Source organism: Tarenaya hassleriana, unplaced genomic scaffold (genome assembly GCF_000463585.1).
Source record: "Tarenaya hassleriana unplaced genomic scaffold, ASM46358v1 Cleome2, whole genome shotgun sequence".
Classification (NCBI taxonomy): domain Eukaryota; kingdom Viridiplantae; phylum Streptophyta; class Magnoliopsida; order Brassicales; family Cleomaceae; genus Tarenaya; species Tarenaya hassleriana.
The window spans coordinates 708,503-725,113 of NW_010965372.1; the positions used below are offsets into that span (position 1 = coordinate 708,503).

The 16,611-nt window shown below is 37.6% G+C and overlaps 3 protein-coding genes across 3 annotated transcripts; 2 read left to right on the plus strand and 1 right to left on the minus strand.

Annotated features, from left to right (window-relative positions):
• Positions 1-163: 163 nt before the first annotated feature.
• Positions 164-4,857, plus strand: LOC104811439 (V-type proton ATPase subunit B1). Its single transcript, XM_010538130.1, has 15 exons — positions 164-261; positions 423-525; positions 1,217-1,272; positions 1,381-1,479; positions 1,622-1,681; positions 1,796-1,907; positions 2,002-2,210; positions 2,532-2,660; positions 2,768-2,905; positions 3,077-3,227; positions 3,336-3,418; positions 3,536-3,583; positions 3,676-3,729; positions 3,828-3,911; positions 4,379-4,857. Exons 2-15 carry the CDS (start codon positions 468-470, stop codon positions 4,565-4,567), a joined length of 1,470 nt encoding a protein of 489 aa, XP_010536432.1. The 5' UTR covers positions 164-261; positions 423-467; the 3' UTR covers positions 4,568-4,857.
• A 2,041-nt stretch (positions 4,858-6,898) lies between these two features.
• LOC104811440 (calcium-dependent protein kinase 29) lies at positions 6,899-10,663 on the plus strand. The gene is made up of 8 exons (XM_010538131.2): positions 6,899-7,724; positions 8,471-8,614; positions 8,781-8,933; positions 9,062-9,177; positions 9,277-9,444; positions 9,570-9,697; positions 9,831-9,930; positions 10,474-10,663. Exons 1-8 carry the CDS (start codon positions 7,004-7,006, stop codon positions 10,549-10,551), a joined length of 1,608 nt encoding a protein of 535 aa, XP_010536433.1. The 5' UTR covers positions 6,899-7,003; the 3' UTR covers positions 10,552-10,663.
• A 2,268-nt stretch (positions 10,664-12,931) lies between these two features.
• Positions 12,932-15,724, minus strand: LOC104811441 (probable prolyl 4-hydroxylase 3). The gene is made up of 8 exons (XM_010538133.2): positions 15,363-15,724; positions 15,170-15,254; positions 14,771-14,868; positions 14,585-14,682; positions 14,156-14,285; positions 13,860-14,047; positions 13,652-13,747; positions 12,932-13,244 (listed from the first exon to the last, which is right to left on the minus strand). The coding sequence occupies exons 1-7, from the start codon at positions 15,557-15,559 to the stop codon at positions 13,674-13,676; spliced, it is 870 nt and encodes a 289-aa protein (XP_010536435.1). The 5' UTR covers positions 15,560-15,724; the 3' UTR covers positions 12,932-13,244; positions 13,652-13,673.
• Positions 15,725-16,611: the final 887 nt, after the last annotated feature.

The following is a 16,611-nucleotide window of genomic DNA, read 5'->3' on the forward strand; positions in this document are numbered from 1 at the left end:
CATAATAATATGGAATACAAAGAAGATTTTTGTATGAATAAAAATATAATATAAAATTAATAAATAAAAAATTTAAAATAAAAAATAAATACAAAATCTAAAATAAGGGGGAACAAAATCGAAATGTCTAATCCTTTTTTTTTTTATTTTCCGTAAAAAAAAAACAGATATCTCGCAACCACGTTTTATCAGACTGCATCCGCATAGTTTATTGTTTACAAACTCATAATTCTCTCTGTGGTTTGAGTCTAATCGTTCCTGGTACGTGTTCTGTGATTCATGAGATCTTTCTTTCAATTCGATCGTCGCTCCGAATTCATCACTAGCGGATTATTCCTATTAAGTCGTGTTATTCGATCGAATTTTCCACTGATTTTGATCTCATTTGGGATATCTGTGTTCCCGCGTCGTGATTGTTTCAGGAATTGTGCTCTTGGAGAGCGACGTGATCGGTTTGTTCTGTGGAAATGGGGGCGAAGACTAAGGATATCGACATGGCGGAAGGAACTCTCGAGATCGGCATGGGTAACTCTCTGATCACATGGATCATTTATGAGTTTCGGTTTCGACCAATGATGGAACTCTCTCTAGGGTTTGTAGTATCCTGGTTGAGAATCCACTGACGATCTTCGGTCAGAACTTCTCCGGTTGGAGGAACGGATAAGAAATGGTGACCTCCCGGGGGTTTTGTTTGGGGGGTTGGGATTATGCAATTTGATTAGCATGTAATCGGGATAAATTAGAACATAGTATATGGAATTCTCGATTTTAGGGGAGGTTTTCAAATTATATGCACATTCCTTTGCTTTTGGATTGAATTAGGGGTTTATTTCACGTTATTTTGGGTGATCTAAACCTTGGAAAATGGAGGATTTTCAAGTTTATAGCAGCTTATTTGTTTCAGTCCCGAGTTCAGTCAGCATATAGTTGTTGTTCAGAGCCCTTTTTGCTTAATGGGCTTCATGTAGAACCGATCCTTGTCTGTCCTGCCTTACAATTTTCACGTGTAGGATCTTCATAAGGGCATAGGGGATGGTTTTATCCTCTTCACTTTGTTATGGGCATGGATGTTTCCTCGTGTAAATGGAATTTAGTGCAAATTAATTGCAACTGTTGGTTAGGCAATTAATCACGGATGCAATTGTATACCTTTCATAGTGCATCTTATCCTTGTAGAAGACCGAATGAATCTTCTTCTCTTTTTTTTCAATCACAGAGTATAGAACTGTTTCTGGTGTTGCCGGGCCCCTGGTCATCCTTGACAAAGTGAAGGTAGAAAGAGACACCTCTAGATGCTTTGGCATTAAGTATGCTAGTTTTCTTTGGTTGGAATGATTTACCGACTGATTTGGATCCTGTTTTAACTGCGTTATATATCAGGGTCCGAAGTACCAGGAGATCGTTAATATTCGCTTAGGAGATGGAACAATGAGACGTGGTCAGGTTTTGGAAGTTGATGGGGAAAAAGCGGTTGTGCAGGTTAAGTACTTTCCACATAACTTGAGTTTGAGTTTGAGAACAGTATTGTGAATCTTGACATAAAAACAACGTATGCATAATGCTATTAAGCTTGTTTACCTCGTTAGTTGTCCTCAGTGATTCCCTCATCTATGCATTTCAGGTTTTTGAAGGAACATCTGGAATTGACAACAAGTTCACCACTGTGCAATTCACAGGAGAGGTTTGTACTTTGAAGTCTTCGCTCCTTCAACATATTTGGTTGTGCTGGGAGGTTGGGAAACTAAGGAGTTGGTTGCTTACAGCTCTTTACTCTTGCAATCGATGTATTTTTCAGGTTTTGAAAACACCTGTGTCATTGGACATGCTTGGGCGCATATTTAATGGGTCTGGAAAGCCAATTGATAATGGCCCTAATATTTTGCCTGAGGCATACCTTGATATTTCTGGTGAGCATCAAAGGTTGACTGCGCCATTGAGTGAATCTCTAGATCTAAATTTCATCGTTTCTTTTCTAACCTTATAAGTACCCAACTTTTATAGGAAGTTCTATCAACCCCAGTGAGAGGACCTATCCTGAGGAGATGATACAGACAGGAATTTCTACCATTGATGTGATGAATTCCATTGCTCGTGGACAGAAGATTCCTCTTTTTTCCGCCGCTGGTCTGCCTCATAATGAAATAGCAGCTCAAATTTGTCGTCAGGCTGGTCTTGTCAAGCGGCTGGAAAAGAGTGATGACCCACTTGGGGTATTCATTTTGTCCCATTACTCATTAGTGCTACTAGATTATCCTTTTTCACAAGTATCATGTCAAAGTATACTGTTTTTGTGGAATTATCTTTGTTTGAATAATATGGCAGCGACTTTTGAATCCATAAAGCAGTTATTTGAGCGATTACATTGCGTTTTAATGAATGTGTAGTACTTCTAAAATTTATTATTTTTGCGATGCCATTTGTTTTTATGCTCTTCAGACTACTGGAAGAGAGAATATTCCGGTAGGTGGAGATTTCGGTGCACTTTCGTTTTCCTCGTAAATGCGTGACTCTTTTCCCTTGTTGTCGTTCAGGATCAGCAAGAGGACAATTTTGCAATTGTCTTTGCAGCTATGGGAGTAAACATGGAGACAGCTCAGTTCTTCAAGCGCGATTTCGAAGAGAACGGGTCAATGGAGAGAGTTACCCTTTTCCTAAACCTGGTAATTCACTGAATAGTTACCCTTTTCCTTTTCCTAAGCTCGTCTTTCTTTGTACAAATATCCCTCGATGATAGATTGACCTTAATTCTGCACCCGCGCTTTAACAGGCCAACGACCCAACCATCGAGAGAATTATCACTCCTCGAATTGCCCTCACAACAGCAGAATACTTGGCTTATGAATGCGGGAAGCATGTTCTCGTTATATTGACAGATATGAGTTCATATGCAGATGCGCTTCGTGAGGTAATAAATTTTAAGTCCAGTTTACACCGTATTCCAGACACTGTTTTCTCACATTTTTTCTGGTGCAAAGAGCTTCAATGATTAATTTTTTCGATCTAGATTGTTGAAAGTTTTATGCATGTGTTATCTAAGGATTACTTCAGTCATATTCTAATGCTTGGAGAACTATAGGTTTCGGCTGCCCGAGAAGAAGTTCCTGGAAGACGTGGATATCCGGGTTACATGTATACTGATCTTGCAACTATTTATGAGCGTGCTGGGCGAATTGAAGGAAGAAAAGGTTCCATCACTCAAATTCCCATCCTGACTATGCCCAATGATGGTAAAATCATATCAGTCAACACTTCATGATATAACTCAACTCACTAATCCTTTGTAGTTTACTGTTTGATTGAGCAAAGCTAGTAACTGATTTTGTCCTAAAACTCAGATATCACACATCCTACTCCGGATCTCACTGGTTATATTACCGAGGGTCAGATATATATTGACCGGCAGCTCTACAATCGACAGGTGAGCGGAGATTTAACCTCAACTTCACTGTTTGCAGTATCTTCTTTCGATCTGATATTCCTTTCTCGATAAACATTAAGTGATACAAGCTGATTTCCTTTGTTCTTTACTGAACAGATATATCCACCCATAAACGTGCTCCCATCCCTTTCTCGGCTTATGAAGGTAACATTCCATTTTATCGTATCGTCACATCCTTTTTCAAACTCTACAGGCCCATGTGTTTATTAATTTATGATCGATCATTCACTATGCAGAGTGCTATTGGTGAGGGAATGACCCGTCGAGACCACGCTGACGTGTCCAACCAGGTAACTACTATTATCCCATGGACCTTACCATGGCGCCTTTCTTGTTGTTTTTCTTTTCAGAGCTTTGTTCCTTACAATAGACAATGTTTTACCGACAGCTATATGCAAACTATGCCATCGGGAAGGATGTTCAAGCCATGAAAGCTGTGGTCGGAGAAGAAGCACTTTCTTCTGAGGATCTGGTATCTCTCTCACTTCCCGCTCTCTATACATGCATATGCATAACATCATACACCAAAATATGTTGGGTATCCGAGATTTTCGGGTTATTCGTCCAAACCCGAACCCGCTTCAAGAGATTTCAGTAGATAAGACACACAAAAATGTCATTTTACTGTTCATTCAGGACTTAATTACTTGAACCTGAAACCGGGGTTTTCTTCACGCTATAGCCTGATCTCATCTCATTTAATGCTCTGGTACCCATCCTGTGGATTGGATTGGATATCCGAAATTCAGGGGGGGGGGGTTCCCAGCCCTATACCTAACCCCACATAACTGCAGGCTTGTATGTTATTGTACCTATAGATTTTAGATACAGTTGCTGCATTCTTTCTAACATCATCTCTAACCGACCCGCCATTGCAATTCTAGATTCGCCTCTTAAGTGTACTGACCATGTTAGTTTCTATTCCGTAAACCATTGCAGCTTTATCTGGAGTTTCTCGACAAATTCGAGAGGAAATTCGTGGCACAAGGGGCATACGATACCCGGAACATATTCCAGTCGCTGGATTTAGCGTGGACGTTGCTTCGGATCTTCCCCCGGGAGCTTCTCCATCGTATCCCCGCTAAGACCCTCGATCAATTCTACAGCCGCGACTCGGCCTCAGGCTAAGTCCTCCTCCTCCTACTCTGTAACATTCCTTCTCCGGTCAGTGTATGAAAACCACCGTATTTGCCTGTTTGGGAGAAGAAAACAAATTGGTTTCAAGTCTAAAATCACAAAACGAGTGTGTGTTTTTGGAACATTGTTCTCAGTTGTGTACTTTATTTATAGCTCTGTGTTGTGTTCCTGAGACTTGGGAGGAGAAAGATTTTCTTCTTTTACATCTCAATGTATTTCTTGGTGTTTTGTGATTGGTATATTGCTCTTTCAAAACATTAAGACTCTATTTCCTGTTTTAATCCAAATCATTTCGATATTATTTCTCTGTTCGTTCTGTATACTACTAGCTATACATTTGTGAATTCACCTTTGTATGTGTTTTCGGATTTTTTTTCCGAGTTATCATATCACCTGGACAAAAAGAAAATGGTAAATTGTTTGAAACTAATCTATTTATAAATTAATTTTTCATTCAACTAAATGTATCGAGAAACATTTAGTTTGTTTTATATATATAATTTATGTGCTTTTTATTAGAATTAAATTCTTAAGTTTATAAAATATTTATTTATGTTGTGAGTGTATTGGATAATTTGAGATGAATTGTAAATATTGTTAATAATTATTGATAAAATAATATTTATGTTGATTTTGTGGGCCGGTGGAAAAATCACTGAAATGGGCTTCTTTCTAAGGCGACGACTCCATTAATTGTGGTCAACGACAAAGACTTTACAACCGCAATTTTTGTCTGAGTCGCAGAAAATCGACACATGTCCCAACCGCCACATGCAAACTACGAACAGGGATTACTATTATCGTTCATAACATAAAAATCGAATTTATGTAATTTTTGCAATATGGAAATAACCATTATAAAACACTTGAATCAAAATATAATAGAAAAAAAATATATGGTTTAGGTTTTAAGATATTTTTACAAGTTTTTCGATAAATACCCGTGTACAGTAAATGGGTAATAAATAATAATAATAACAACGTAACTAATAAAAATACCCATGAGGGAAAAAAAACCAATAACAATATTAGAATTTAGAGGTCAAAACTTTTGAACGTGTTGATTACTTTTGAGCGAAGGCAAAAAAGAGAGAGGGCGAAGAAAGACATCTCTCTCTCTCTCTCTCTCTCTCTCTCGTGGGACAAAACTCAACGAAGCTGCAAAGAATTATACTCCACACCCACCACCACACAAACCAACCCCATCACGCACAAGCAAAGCACCCTAATTAATAATAATAATAATCTTATGAATATGATATTTTAGAACCTAATATCATAATCACTAGTGGAAAATATTTGCATGATTAAAGTCTAATTCCGGTGAATTTTCTAATTATAAAAAAATATATATCATAATTTCACTATTAAAAAAAAACAAGTATCCTATTTAATTGAGAAGATGGTCAATTTGAGGAGGAGAAGATTATAGTCTAACTGGTTTTGGACTTATAATTCTTTGAATTGAACCGGTTGTTATTTTCATCGGTTATTCCAATATTCCGAAACCGGTTCATAATCTTTTTGGACATTGAAATGTGTATATACATTTCTGCGTTGAGAGTTAGCTATCAAACTCAATATACTTTAATTGGAAAAATGGGAACTGGGAATTATGTAACAGTTTGTATATACCTTAAATGGGAAATGGGTATAATGTAAACTAAGCATCCTATTTAATTCCAATGACTTTTATGTCCAAAATAATACTATTATTAAAGGCTAAAACCCCTAAAAAACCTCAACTTGCAAAAATATATACAAATAAACCTTCAACTTGAAAGTCATTCAATCCCCGAACTTGTAATTTGTCAAAATATATACAAATAAACCTTCAACTTGAAAGTCATTCAATCCCCGAACTTGTAATTTGTCACTGAATAAAATCTCGAATTTGCAAATTATTGCTCTAATAAACCTTTGACCGGTTTGATCACAATTTCAAGCGATCGGAAATCCACGTATTAACGGATTGCTGATGTCACCTTATACATATTATCAATTTAGTTTAAAAAATGACATCAGCAATCCGTCAATATGTGGATTTCCGATCGTTTGAAATTGTGATCAAACCGGTCAAATGTTTATTAGAATAATAATTTGCAAGTTCGAAGTTTTATTCAGTGACAAGTTACAAATTCGGGGATTGAATGACAGTTTTTCAAGTTGAAGATTTATTTGTATATATATTTGCAAGTTGGAGTTTTTTAGGGGTTTTACCCTCAATTGTAAGATATAAAAGTATTTATAATTTTTTTCAAAAAACTTTACATTTATCATAAAATAAATTTTAATAAAGAAAAGTTGACAAAAAAAAAAGGACAGAAACCTTCTTCCTCTGCTCTCTCACATGTTCAAAAGCCTCCATAGATCACAACTTTGTAACGCCAAAAAAAAAAACTTTCAGAGAAGAAGAAGAAGAACATCATGGGATTCTGCTTCTCCAAATCACAAACCCATGAAATCCCAATCTCTTCGTCTTCCGATTCTACCCCTCGCCACCACTACCAACCTCTCCCTAAACGGACACGTCCTCAGGGGCAAAACAGTGATTTCACCCCTCACCACCGTCCTCCTCCTCCTCCGAACCCAGCTCCTCCTCCGCAGCAGGCGACTTCCTCCGCCGCCTCATCCCTAATCGGCCCGATTTTGGGCCGACCCATGATCGAAATCTCCGCCCTTTACGATCTCCACCGCGAACTAGGGCGCGGCCAGTTCGGGATAACGTACCTCTGTACGGACAAATCCAACGGCAGGGAATACGCCTGCAAGTCGATCTCGAAGCGTAAGCTTGTCCGGAACAAGGACATTGAAGATGTCAGACGCGAGGTCATGATTCTTCAGCACCTCACTGGTCAACCGAACATTGTTGAGTTCCGAGGCGCTTATGAAGACCGAAACAATCTTCATCTGGTGATGGAGCTCTGTTCGGGTGGGGAGTTGTTCGATCGGATCATCAAGAAGGGGAGTTACTCTGAGAAAGAGGCTGCCAAAATTTTCAGACAGATTGTCAATGTTGTTCACGTCTGTCATTTCATGGGGGTTATGCACAGAGATTTGAAGCCCGAGAATTTCTTGCTTGTTAGTAAGGAAGATGACTCTCCGATCAAAGCCACCGATTTCGGGCTCTCTGTTTTCATCGAAGACGGTAAATTTCTTGACGCCCTCGTGTTCTTAGCTTCATGTTCAGTGGTTTCTGCAGCTTATGTCGGCTTAGATTCATTTCCAATTTGGGATGCTAAGTATTCGAACCAAATTATGGGTTTTTGTCCAAAGGTGCTATCTTTGTCCCAGAATAGATGCATCGAGAACAGAGAGAAATCAGAAATCGAAATGGTCTCTGTTCAGTAGTTGATTTCCCTTGTCGTTTATTTCCATCCCACGCGTTTGGTTTCAAATTTTCAATTATGTTTTTGTGTTTAGGACAGAAAACATGATGTAACTTGTGATGCAATCAAGCAGGATAGCGACCTTTGTCTGTCTGCCTCTCTGGATATTCTCTATGCACAATAATAACAATGGATTAATCTATTGGGATGCCAAGTCAACTTAGAAAACGACTTGGTTGACCCAAGTCAACTGATGTTTTCATGAGAGAGAGAGAGAGAGAGGAAGAACAATGATCCAAATCAAAGTCATGGTTAAGAATTAGTTCTTTTTAGGATCCATTGCCGCCGAAAGCTATGATCTGAAAATGACTTTCACTGATGTCTGCTTTTGGTGTGAATTGGAAACTCTTAGGATATTTTCAGAGTTTTTTTGTTGTTGAAAGGGAAATTATGGAGATTATACCTTTTTTGTTTACATGTGAATTTTATTATGGGATTTAATTTACTGTGTTACACTCTCTTTTTATGCTCCTCATGGACATTATTAGCTCATATGTCTTAACAGGAAAGGTATATAAAGATATAGTCGGGAGTGCATACTATGTTGCACCAGAAGTTCTCCACCGAAACTATGGAAAGGAGATCGATGTATGGAGCGCCGGTGTCATTTTATACATTCTTCTAAGCGGGGTTCCTCCGTTTTGGGGCGGTACGTGAAAAATTTTGTTCTGAACTTCAATTTTTCACGTTTCCATACCGAGAAATGGACGATGGAACTTATGTATATCAGCAAATGAACCATTGTTTCAAAGCTTCGAACTTTCATTGTTTCTTTGAGGCGTAATTGCTGAAATCTGTGATATATTGCTGTGTAGAGACGGAGAAGAGTATATTTGAAGCCATCTTAGAAGGAAAACTGGATCTGGAAAGCTCGCCATGGCCTTCTATATCAGAAGATGCTAAAGATCTTATAAGAAAGATGTTGAAAAGAGATCCTAAAAAACGTATCACGGCGGCTGAAGCACTCGGTATGCGAATGTATATTCTTTGTTATTGGCTGTATGAAAAGGGGAAAAGGGTACAACTTTACATTCAGATGCTAACCAGAGTAATATTCTAACATTTCTATGTTGTTGTTGATGAATGTGTGAACCAGAACATCCATGGATGAAAGCAGACAGCAAAATTTCAGACAAACCCATTGACAGTGCTGTCCTTATTAGGATGAAACAGTTCCGTGCGATGAACAAGCTCAAGAAACTCGCCTTGAAGGTATTTACAGTTTATGCCCATATGGAAAGAATCGAAATGATTGAAGATTGTGATCTTCTGAAATGGTGAACTTTTTTTTTTTCCTGTCGTCGGCGAAAGGTGATTGCGGAAAATTTATCAGAAGAAGAGATAAAGGGCTTGAAGCAGATGTTCAAGAACATGGATACTGATGGAAGTGGCACCATCACTTTTGATGAACTCAGAGATGGTTTGCATCGTCTTGGATCGAAGCTCACAGAAGCCGAAATCAGACAACTAATGGACGCTGTAAGAAAACCATCCAAACCCTAAACCCTAAACCCTAAATCCCGAGCGAGCATTATTAGTCTCTGTTGGAAAAAAAGGAAAATCCCGGGTCACATTTAGATCTGACCCTCTTTCTTTCCTCGCAGGCTGATGTTGACAAGAGCGGGACAATTGATTACATCGAGTTCATCACCGCAACTATGCACCGCCATAGACTCGAGAGAGAAGAAAATTTGATACAAGCTTTCCATTTCTTTGACAAAGACGGAAGCGGGTTTGTGAAAATTCCTCTCTTTTTTCTCCATCTCCGGTTTTCTTGATCGTTGTATCGCAATATCGAATCTGAACAATGTCTCCAAAAGGAGAGGTCTGCTGAATAACATGTGGTTTCTGGTTTTGAAACTCAGATTCATTACAAGAGATGAGCTTAAACATGCCATGACAGACTATGGTATGGGCGATGATGCGACCATAGATGAAGTCATCGATGATGTTGATACCGACAAGGTAACGTTTTTCTTTACATATATATATATATATATATATATATATATATATATATAGAATGTTTGTGAGATTTAATTTCCAGAGATTTAAGATTTTATTTGAATAACGTTAATGAATTGTCATGAGAAATTTCACGTAGCCTTGAAGTGTTTTTAATATATATATATCATAGGTACGAATAATGATGATCATACAAAATGCATGACATCTACACCAACTCATGATTACAGTTTCGGCTGACAGAACAGAACCCATCTGTGACTTGGAGCAGCATGCTTCACAGTAACACACCTTGTCTTTGTCCCCTTTATTTAATCTCAATTAAATCTATAATTTAATTACTCTAATCGCCGCCGTTCTTATGCTTAAAACTCGTTCCCTTGTTTCGTAACCCCTTCGGTTTCACACGCACGCTAAGTCTACGTTAGGGTTAATTCTGTTTTTAAAAGAAATGCCCCATGCATCTTCTATATTTCAATGCTCATACGTTTTCAAAATATTTATTGCGTTTCTTCTATATATATATAATTTGTGTTTTGACAGGATGGGAGAATAAACTATGAAGAATTTGTGGCAATGATGAGAAAGGGAACCACAGAACCAGAGGGGAAGCTGAGATGATCATCCATCAGAGATCATTGCTTTGATTATCAAGTGAATAAAATGAATGAATGAATGAATAAGTGAATGAAAAATAAATCCTCCCTTTCTATATATATATATATATTTTTTCTATTGAGATGTATAAAAATGGCTTTTATCTCTTCCCGAATATGAACACACACACACACATATATATATATATATATATATATATGATGTTACTGTAAATTTTTAACGTGCAATTGCTGCCAATCTAAGTTCGATAAGCTAAGCCAAATATATATACAAAATTTATCTTGTTCTTATTTTGCTTTTTTTTTTTATGTACATTAAAAAAAATAATACGTAATTCTGAAATTTAAAATATCTATATGGGAGGGGCGAAGTCCGAAGTCCATGCATGATTTAGTTACGAAGACAAGCGACATTTGAACCCATACGTATGACAAAAAATGCCCACTAACAGCCCAATATGAGATCCATTCGCTCGATTATGTATATGACTATATGTTATTTAATTGGAAAAAAAAGTTTAACTTTTAAATTTTTGAAAAAAAATAGTAGATTTTTAATTTTTTCAAATAAATATTAAAATTTTAAATTCTTTAAAAAACACTTAACTCTTCTATGATTATCAAAATAAATAAATGAGATGACATGACATATCGTCAAATTATTATAGTTGATTTTTTTACGATTGTATATAGTTAATATATTTTTTTTAATCATTTAAAAAGTTTAGTATATTTTGACAATCACATAAAAGTTTATGTATTTTTTATCATGATAAAAACAAAAGTTTGGTATTTTTTGACAAAATTGTAAAATTCAGTTATTTTTTAGATTTTTTCTATTTAATTTTATCAATTTAATGTTATTTATTTATTTTTTTGGTAAAGGTAATGTTATTCATTTTGTTCTTTAACCCAAAAAAATGTTATTTGAATTGTTTATGTGTTGAGTCATAAAAGACCGAGTCTCACGCCCCTTAGGGGTTTGATTATCTCTCGTTTATTTCTTTTGGAGTTGAAACCTGTTACAAAGTTCGGAGAGTCTAGCTGCAGTGTAAGCCACGGCAAATGTCTTTAGCCATATTCGAGTGTCGTTCGAAGCGTATGTAACAGCGGCAATGGTGGTCATACTGCGACGGAAGCGTGAGACCGTCAATAAGAGAGGGAAGTGTTACCGTCCAATATCTGGTCCCCAACCTTGTAGTTGATGACAAGCCCCTTTATATTAAGGTTGTGGGTTCGAAACCCGGGTATGGAAACTCCCTGAACCGGTCAACTTCGACTGTTTTATCTGCTCTACGTGGTTGCCGGCTATTGCATAGGATCGGGGGTTTACTGTCGGCAATAACGATTGTCTGGCCTGAGGATTGTGGGGCGATGCGGGATCTGGCCTGAAGGGGCCATATGGCGGTTCCCATCGTTATAAAAAAAATATCAATATGAACGCTCAAGGCGTGTGGGCGGCCGTAGATTCAGGAGGTCCGGTTGATCGACGACTCGACATGTTAGCCCGACCACGGGTTTGTTTCCACTCACCGCGTCTGATCACATGAACCCCCTCCCCCTCTACGCAGTGTCAGATACCATGTTCCGGGGGGAGTAATCTCTTTCGCCCGAGGAATTAAGCTTAGAGATGGACTGGATTTGAAAATGTGGGTAAGAGAGAGTAATAGGCTTTGATTCTTTTGCTCTTTAACGTCATTAATCACCATTATCGCTTATTCAAGCCCAGAAATGGTTATTTGCCTGGCCGTATGCTGCTAATATTTGATTAGGAGTCTCATTTGGTCTTAGGTTAAAAATTTTTGATTCTCTCTGAATACTCATCTCGTAGATACCCGAAATTTGAAAATCCACCGAGGAGGTACAGTGAGTGCGAGGTCGCACGCTGTATTCGGGTATCCGAGCTACGGGTTCTGTTTCGGTTTTCGTCTCATGAGAAACCTGAAAGGAGAAAAGATGGGGAGAGTGGCGATGCAAATGTGAGTGCCGAGGAGCGAGGATTAAGGGTTTTTCTATTTCACGAATTCAAAAAACCCATCCTGGTTTTTGGTTACTTTAGAATCCCTAAATCTGGAAGGAGTGAGGGCGCTTTCGCCTCATTATGACCAATCGCCAATCGGTATCTGAACCAGTCAAATATAGTACCGAACTCAAACCAAATACCGAAACGCCCACCCCTACTCCCACCTCACCAACATTAACAGCCGCTTCACCCTTTCGCATTTGTCTTGCAACCGAGTACTCCACAAATACCCGAACCCTCGGGTATCCTGTCCCACGAGACCAAGATTGAGATCAGGTACATCGAGAGAGAAAAAACACACACCATGACATTGCAGGATTTGGCAAAATTGATACATAACTCATATGATGGATCTCGTCTGTGATTTAAGAAAAAAGGAGAAGAAATGTATTATATTTATATATTTCACAAAAATTTGTCAAAAAGTCTACAAATTTGGCAGGCAAGGCAATCAACAATAATCTCTCTCTATCCTTCCTTACTTGAACCTGTATCAGTATATTGTAATGCTCTATACGTCTCTCCCTGTTCTTCTTTTTTCCTTTCACCGCGACATCTCGAAGAAGGGAAAAACAAAACATGAACCCGAATTCCATCGAAACAAGAGAAGAATATTGCTGAGCGACAAGCCGTGCCAATAAAGAACCATGAACTCACCACAGCAGTATCGTGCCCTGCCCATCAGGAAAAGGAGGAATATGTAAAGGCCTTTTTTTTATGAAGTTTTCAGCAAAAAGACAAGGACCCGCCTTTGCTTTTACACTAAGAACTTGTTAAAAGCTACAGTAATAAACATTCCCTTGTTCACATTACGAAAGCGGCTTCCGAATTCTTGTCATTATGCATGCATGAATGAACATCAACAACCTTCCATGATGTGAAAGGGTTGCGAATTCAATGACAAGGATAGAGCATATATGGAGCAGCATGGATTTTTGCTCAATCTGTTTAATGCTTTGTAACATGATCAATGACCCTTTAAAGGCCTGACCAAGATGGGTAATTCTATGATATAGCCGATGATAGATGTTCTTGCTTGACCGAGTTATCTCTGCTACGAGGAATGGAATGGAAGAAGTACCTCATCAGATGGCGCATGCATGTTAGATTTTGTACTCCCCGACATGCATCCATTTTGTAGAAGACCACTTGTTTCCTTTAATCACAGGGCAGCCACCTAACACCAGCAATATATACATATTATATATATATGAGCATATATGAGTAAGGATGTGATGTATAAGTGAATTAGATAATCCAATCCATGGTGTAAAAAGAAAAGATCTAACCATGCAAGCTTGTAGGATCCAATGAAGCATCAGGCCTCATGCTCCAGAAAAGCAATGCGTCCCCCATTTTCGGTTTCACAGAAAGCCCCTTCTTCCCACACAGAGATAGCTCATTATACCATGGCACAGAAGTATAATTCATATTGGCAGAAGGAAACACTGTTTCACCTCCTTCTTCAACATCCGATCTGTAATGTAAGACATGTAAAGAAATGGGTTTAAAGAAGGAAAACATATCGGACAATGTTAGGAACATAACAACTAGGAACTAAACCCGTGATAGACGAAACCCTTACAGATACATAAGCATTGTAGCCATCCGTTGACCTCCATTCTTAGTGTTGAACTCATCGAGGAAGTAATCATAGTGTGGTTCATATTTTTGCCCCTCTTCATAGTGAAGAACTTGAAGCCCTTCTCCATGCTCTGCAGATCCCAGAACCATCGATTGTGAGGGCAACAGTCATAAAAAAAACGCGTGCAAATCAAAATACCCAAACAAAAAAAAAGGAAAGGGGGTGGTATAGGTAAAGTAATCAAGTTTTCGAGCAAATAAAGCTAAAGCTTTTAATCTATCAGACAGATACCATGAACGATAAACACGATCGAAAGGAAGTTTTTCGAAATCTGATTGCTATTTCGGAATAAGGGTAGTCCGAAGAAATGCAAAATGAACTAAAAAAAACGAAATGGAACCTGCATCAACGAATGTAAAGCTCACATACCTGCTGGAATAAAAGTGTAATCGGCTATTCTTTTCTCGATGTCCCTTATGACTTTATCCCTTCCTCTCCTAAGGAAAGTGCCAGAGCTTGTACGCACCCTGAATGTGTACAATCTCACAAATCATAAACACGCGATGGTTGTACTCGTTATGGCAATGAAAAAGACATTTTTAAAAAAAACCAAACCTGCTATCTTTGCTCTTCCCGGTCTTGCTGTCTACAACAGTTGACTTCACCATATGAGGTGTGGCAAGATTGATCAAATATTCGCATTCTTCCTTGGACTGGTCAAATTGAGAAACAATGGTCAACACTTCGGCTTTAAGCACTAAATCACCATTGGTTTTCGGGATTTAAATAGCATCAGCTCAGATTCTCAGAACCATTGTATGCATAATGCAATTCGGACAAAGACATTTCATGGCCGAAAAAGGATTCTGAGAACAGCAAAGAACCAAATTCCCTTGCATTAGGGAGCCTAAAAATGAGATGAAGAAAAAATCCTAAATTTATGAACTTATCAACGGACAAGACAGTGACTTAAACAGAAAACTAAGTACCAAGAACAAAATTAAGAACACCAACCAGGAAATTATGGTAGACAAAAGCCCTAGGTTCCCAGGAAAGCACTTCTGTCCATTGTTCTCCTCTCTTCCCAAGCCCCTCACCTCTGCGCCAAAGGAGAATAACAACCCACAACTTGTAACGAAAAATCGGCAAAAAAATATATATAAAAAAAAAATAATGCATGGATCGAATATTCGCCATAGCCAAGCACCTCTCCGCAGCCATTCGTCTGTACGAGGTAGAGAGATCGATCGTAGAAGATTCATCGTCGTTTACCGGAATAGAGAAAATCCCAAGAGTCAAAAGCATCACAAAAACAACACTTAGCATGAAGAGCATCGACAGAACCAGCATCAACGTCGACAATTTCCTCGCGTGAAAGCGCGAGTGTCTCAGCTTCGCCGCCATCGCAGAAGTTTCCACCAGAACAAAAAAAAACAAGATCAGAAGAATCTCCGGCAAGATCTCGACCGGTGAAGCGATGCCCTAAACCCTGATTCTGCAGAGAAAAACGAACGAACAAAGATCGAAGGACTCGCGTCTCCTAAAATCTTTCCTCTGGTTTTTGCAAATGCTCATGTTCTTCTATTTCTATATAAATCAGAAATGACATATATACCCTTTGTCATCTCGGGTCGGTGGCCAAGAGAATAGGGTATTTCTGTCATTTCAAACTGAAAATGGTTTGCCTCGCTCAAGGTTTCACTGCGTAACCAAATCGATGTGCTATTAATATGCAAAATCTAAAATAATAATAATTTAATAAATTTCTTAACAAAGTTCGCTAAGATTTATCTTTGACTACCGATAATTTCCAAAGACCGTTTGAGATTTCATTTTTAATAATTATCCTTATTACATAATAAAATTATTTAATGTTATCGTGTCGGTAAGATAAAATTTGAAATTACATACATTAATAGCTTTTTCGCTTTCTTCGGGATTAACCTTGAAATTTTCATCTTTTAAAATATGTTTTCTTAACATGATAAAATATTTAAGATGGAATGTAAATCATCTTGCGACAGATAGAGATCGTGGTATATGGGGTTTTTGTTCCCTTTTTCAATCATTCGGACCATATATATTAACAAGAAAATTTTGTAAAAATATATCAATTACAAAATATGCCAAAAAATATATAAACTTTTAATTTGACAAATAAATACATCAAAATCAAATGTACCAATAAAATATCTCAATTTTCTAAATAAAAAACAATATCTTGTACATCGATGATACCGTTAAAATTCGGATTTGAAAGTTTTTTCATTTAAAATCGTTAAATTTCATGTATGAAACAATTTTAACCAATTTGGATAGAGTACGTTAATATCTGTATATGAAATTGCTTTCGATTTTAAAATATGTGCCACATTTCAACATTAGTGTAACTTATTTATAAAATTAAAATTTTGTATATTTTTTTATACATTTTATAAAACGTGTATTTTTATAAG

Coding starts and splice junctions, on each gene's coding strand:
- LOC104811439 (XM_010538130.1), top strand. CDS start 468: ATGGGGGCGAAGACTAAGGATATCGACATGGCGGAAGGAACTCTCGAG. Junction 3,228..3,335: donor CCTGACTATGCCCAATGATG/GTAAAATCATAT, acceptor CCTAAAACTCAG/ATATCACACATCCTACTCCG. Junction 3,584..3,675: donor CCCTTTCTCGGCTTATGAAG/GTAACATTCCAT, acceptor TTCACTATGCAG/AGTGCTATTGGTGAGGGAAT.
- LOC104811440 (XM_010538131.2), top strand. CDS start 7,004: ATGGGATTCTGCTTCTCCAAATCACAAACCCATGAAATCCCAATCTCT. Junction 8,934..9,061: donor CACGGCGGCTGAAGCACTCG/GTATGCGAATGT, acceptor TGTGTGAACCAG/AACATCCATGGATGAAAGCA. Junction 9,445..9,569: donor TCAGACAACTAATGGACGCT/GTAAGAAAACCA, acceptor CTTTCCTCGCAG/GCTGATGTTGACAAGAGCGG.
- LOC104811441 (XM_010538133.2), bottom strand. CDS start 15,559: ATGGCGGCGAAGCTGAGACACTCGCGCTTTCACGCGAGGAAATTGTCG. Junction 15,255..15,362: donor AGACGAATGGCTGCGGAGAG/GTGCTTGGCTAT, acceptor CCTTTGGCGCAG/AGGTGAGGGGCTTGGGAAGA. Junction 14,048..14,155: donor GCTACAATGCTTATGTATCT/GTAAGGGTTTCG, acceptor CTTACATTACAG/ATCGGATGTTGAAGAAGGAG.